The sequence below is a fragment of the Zerene cesonia genome, chromosome 7 (assembly GCF_012273895.1).
Source record: "Zerene cesonia ecotype Mississippi chromosome 7, Zerene_cesonia_1.1, whole genome shotgun sequence".
Taxonomy (NCBI): domain Eukaryota; kingdom Metazoa; phylum Arthropoda; class Insecta; order Lepidoptera; family Pieridae; genus Zerene; species Zerene cesonia.
In genome coordinates, this window is record NC_052108.1 from 5,401,187 (window position 1) to 5,406,699 (window position 5,513).

Below are 5,513 nucleotides of genomic sequence, written 5' to 3' on the forward strand. Positions count from 1 at the left end.
TGCTTGACCATCAGAAAAAGGGGGGTTTAAGCAAAAATTTTTGCATGAAATTAAAAATATAAAAGTTTAATTTCTTATGACATATTTTACTTCAAACTTATTCAGTGGTGATATTTTTTATTTTCTACTGAAAGAATAAATATAATTTATTAAGTAACCTTCTACACATAGAGTAATTCAAATAGAAAGAACTTTATCGAAACAAAATTACGCCAGCACGATAGTCATTTTAACATATCTTAAATCGTTCTATTGAATGTGGTTTATCCACAAGACTTCATTTAAATATCGAGAAATTGATAGCGTTCCCACACAATAATATTACCCTCGAAGCTAAATCCTTTCTACTTATCACTGGATTCAAAATGGCCGTGACGTATGTGTCTCGCCGCTTCGATCCCACAGTATAGCAGTGGTATTGTCAAGTGCGTGCTGCTAAATTTGACACAAGCTAATTGGATGAACGCTTGTAAGATGATCATCTTCCGTCTATAGTCGAAATGATTGAGATTCAAGTGTATACGTTATAAAGGAGTTCTTACTTTGTAGGGGGTAATATTCAGAACTCGGTAGCTCTGGATTTTACGCTTATTCTAGCTCAGTTAGTACACGACCTACAAACGACGTATAGTTAGGATCATGAATTCTTTCACAAACAGAAAGAAGCGCTATTCAGGAATAAGAGAGGCTAATTGGTTTTCTATTCCGGCTTAACCAAGATGGTAAAATTGATGAAAAAATTATTCATCTACATCATTGACTGTATAATTTACATTGGGTTTTATAACTTATGACGATGTGTTATGGCCCATAATTGGAGCACACACAATGAATGAACTTGAATATCTAAAAGATAAAAAAATTACATTTTGTGGGGAGTGATCAATTTGAATGTATGTACTTAATACTTACATGAAAAACACGAAAAATAAATTCAGTTTCCCAATTAAATCATGCCTTCTCCATTATAAATTATCATATTGTCTTTCAGTACACGTATGACGCTATTGTTTTGTTGTTAGGTATCTAACTTTTAAAGCAGCGATGTTATCACGAAAAAAAGGTGAACGTTTGATGTAGTTCAACAGCCTATAATACAAAGAAAACATCAGACAGCGTTTAACCGAAAGACAGTCTTATCGGTTGAATAAATATCTAAAAGGCTTTATCACAGAAAATAATAAAGGCTCACATACAAGAAAATGTACTCTAATCGTCACCCATTTTATTCAATCGACTTAGAAGACATACATAAAAGAACTAAAACCGAGTAAAACCGTTTCAATGATACGACGTTTCGAATCTAGACTCGAAAAGCACTCGAGACAGTAGGCTGCGGTCTAGGAATTAATGTGCCGTGTCTAAAACCTAGCACGCACTTGTGGACGTTTGCCTTTGTCTAATAGACTTGTCTGGCGGCAGAGTCCTGGTTTCCTTCTGAAAATAAAAGATTACGAAAGCGCTTGCCAAAATCTTCGTAAAGAACTATTGTACGACGTAAATAACAATAGACCGCATTACTAACAGACTTTTTAATATAATGGCGGCGTTTCAGGAAGTATTATCTTAATGACTGTAATTACATTTATTAATGAAACAATACAAACGAAACGCAACATTTTACATTTGATTATTTAAATAACAAAGCTGCCATTTTAAATGGATGTAAAATAAACTCATGCATACTAATAGATTAATTAGGTAATTCCGATTGGATGATTTGATGATGATTCCAATAATTAAAAATAGAGATGCAATATGTCAGCTCGATCATCCACGTCATACAAAAGACCACGCATCTTAAATTTAAAAATTATCAAAGCAGTACATCCATTATGCAAAGCTGACTGCGGCTTTAGCCACGTAATTTATTCTTTCTGCATTTATTTGCCAAGTCCATCAATTTTCATCACTTATGTATGAAGATTAGCGTTGATAAGATGAAAGCGGGGAAAAAATGACGAATGGGAATGTTTATGAGGACAGAATTCGGGTCAGGTAAACGACTTAATGACACGCAATATATCATCGTTGCGTCATGAATAATGGAAGATGACGGTAGAAATTTGCTGTGCGCATCGAGCTGTGAAATCGCATTCATTCTATAAGCTCCGATTCGTTGGCTTTATTGGAACAGTAAATTTGTGAAAATTCAAAATTTTCGAATATAACAAATTGTTTTGATTCTTTTATATCATTCAGTATTCTTTTTTTCGTTATTCTGCTTGACCTCCTTTCGGACATAAATGAAGAAATGCCTGTTATTCAGCTTCGATCAGGTTTATTTTTAGAAGATTGCTGGACAACATTGAGAATTGAATGATGTTTAATATTTACACTGAAAAAGAGATATAACGATTTATATTTTGTGAATAGAATACGCTCTATCGATACGCTAAGTTTACTTTTGATATAATGTTGGATATGAGAAAATATTTATTAAGGGCTAAACAAACACACAAATTGTGTTTCTTATTATTAAAAATAGCTGTTTACTAAAAGCATAAAATGCAATTCTATTTGAATGATTATCTATTGAGTATAGACTTAGTTCTTTCATACATAAATTTAATAAAAAAACACCGCATAAAAAACAATTATTTATTTCTATCTATCGATAACCTCCTTCAAGTGTTTCAGAGCTTCATCCAACGCCATGTATATTTCTTGTGAATTCGGCGCTCTGATCTCGATCGACTCTGAGGTGCTCCTGTCAGGCAATTTGTGAAGAAAACTCTGTGTGAGAGGACAGAACACATCTGGGTTCATGGAATCGGTTTTGGACTTGGTGAGGTAGCTCATGGGAATACCTATGAGGAGTACGGTTATCGCTCCAGCAAACGGACAGTATGTAAAGGAGATTCGAAAGAGAGACTGCAGCGGCTTTGTCGGCATTTGCGTTCTGAAATATGAAATGTTATTTGCAACATTATCTCTTATTTTAATTCTTATGTCCTACTGTTGCGAAGATTAAAGAGCTTATTTCTCATAATATATTATATGGTCGTTAAGTGCAATAATGAAATGTGCTGTTATTTATAGAAGTTTCTAGATTATTATGAGGCTTTATCACATTTATATGCCCATTTACGACACTACCATATAATGATAGAAAACTACTTACAATTAAACTTCTTAAACTGTCAACTTAACAAAGCTAAGATTGTAATTCAGTGGTCATAGTCCTAACACGTTTTTATAACTGTAAGTGTATGTAGGTGTAATGATAAAATATTTAAAGGGTTCATAGATTCTATAAGCGCTGTCCCCAGTGAGACATTGGATAGGCGTATTTACTCTGACTCGTAATACTACTCAATCCTGTATTGATTTTTGCTCGGGCGGATGAAAGTTTTAGTACCTATTTAAAGGTTCGTACACATTCATAATATAATATGTTCGAGCACATGGCGCAAAGAGCTTTATTGAAACTGCACTTAACGTTCCGAATATAAATCACAAATAGACATTAAAGTCCAAATGAACAAGAGATCGAAGGAAAATTTGTAAGAAAAAGTCATAAAACTGTTCGAATCCCGTTATAGTAATGTGAAGGAAGTTTTTAAAAGAGGAATAAAAGTGCGCTTCGAAACGATATTAAAGTTAGCAAGCTATGATTAAAACTTTGGATGGCTGATGTCTTAAGAAAATTATCATTGTTAGAAGAAATACAATCAAGCAAGAATAGCCCATCGATTGAAATGTTTAGGAATCATATTATGATAGCAATGTGCATGTTAAATTACTTATATATTTTATGTGATTAAAACAGAGTCAATCTATTTTCAATATGTAAATAGAAAATGATTCTACAAAAATTATTGAAAATGTATATCGGTTATTATTATCGTGATATTTATAAGTATAATTATGCTAGTATGATTATATATTTATTTTAAAACAGATGAAATCACTACAACAGGTGGAAACAAAAATAACGCAATACAATATTCAAAATAAATTAGATAATTTATTGCAATAGTAAGTTAATTACTTTTCTAGTACAGTTCTATCCACGATATTTTAATTTTGAAATTAAATATATTACAGAAATCTTACATAGCAGATATTTCACTCAACTTTTAGTACACAAAATAGAAATAGAAAGGAGAGTCTAAGCGACATTCTCTTAGCACTTAAAAGTGCAAACGAACAAATTAGCCCCTGAATAAAGTTCAACCCTGTAACTTCAAAAGCTAAGTGATGCGGTTATGTTAGCCGTGGACACTTAGTCTTTGTGAAATCGACATTAAATTTGGTTCAAAGACATCTGTTACAACTTTAACTTAGCTCCAACTTAATTCTTGTCATAAGTTTGGCTAATTAATTGGAACCATACAGTGTGTTGTACCAATGATAATTGTTATTGTATTGTTATTCTGTTAAATATACGTTTGTATGTAAGTAATTATATATTTTGTAACCATTTATGCGTATTTATAAATATTACTTTTACATGAATAAGGTGATGAAGCACAAACCAGAATATTTGTTTATAATTAGCTTTCTTTTATTAACTATCTTATGCCCGCGGCTTCGCACGCATTATAAACTGAGAAGTTTAATAGACGTTATTACATAAACTTTACTCTTGAATTACTCTATTTATTAAAAAAATCCATCAAAAGCCGTTGCGTAGTTTTAAAGATTTAAGCACACATACGGAACACAGGAAGCGTCTTTGCTTTATACTATGTAGTGATAAAGTCCTATTCAAATATTAAAAGATTTAAAATATATACAAATAAACATTGCTAAAATGTTGGTATGGTATCTGTGAAGGTCACATAGTGATTACAAATATATCCAATTATAAATGTTCTCGAATTTCAAGCCAAATTAAACTAGCAGCTAACCACTTTGAAATGGTAATTTATGAATAATTTTACACTATTTCCACAATTGAAAGGATCATTAAACATGCGAAACGTATTTACATCCGAACACCTAATTTATCGCAACAATTGCTACAATTTTGTATTGTAAAGCTAGGAGCTAAATTGCTTTGAACAAACTATGTATTATTTATATTGATATAGATATTAAATTATAACAAAAAAAGACTATATAGACATGATATGGACATAGGTTTGAAAACAGTATGAATGTTATTATATTATTATATACTATACATACCGGTGGTAAATGTTATAACTCTGTAATATGACGATTTAAAAGTTCTTCTTTAAGAAGTCTAATTGAATGACTAAATGTTTGAGTTTGAGTTTGAGTTACTAATGATGTGCAACTAGGTTTCCGCCCGCGGCTTCGCCCGCGTGGTATTCGGTTATATCGCCCGACATGGTAAGGTATAAGCCTATAGTCTCTCCCAAAACTGAATAAGTGGTTTAGGTATTATAGAATCTTACATGATTTATGATTTTATGTTCATCCTCTATTTCAATCCCCACTACCCTTTTTTTCGCGTTAAAAAGTATCATATGTCCTTGTCCAAATTCAGTTCTATTTTCATACCGAATTTCATCAGAATCGGTTCAGTGGTTTAGGCGTGA

At 32.0% G+C, this 5,513-nt stretch overlaps 1 protein-coding gene across 1 annotated transcript in view; it reads right to left on the minus strand.

Annotated features, from left to right (window-relative positions):
- Positions 1–2,587: 2,587 nt before the first annotated feature.
- The window catches only part of LOC119828227 (sodium-coupled monocarboxylate transporter 2-like), a 10,153-nt gene continuing 7,227 nt past the window's right edge, over positions 2,588–5,513 (minus strand). The window contains exon 10 of the mRNA XM_038350331.1: positions 2,588–2,902. Within this exon, the coding sequence (XP_038206259.1) occupies positions 2,608–2,902 (295 nt within the window). The 3' untranslated portion in view covers positions 2,588–2,607. The remainder of the gene's footprint in view (positions 2,903–5,513) is intronic.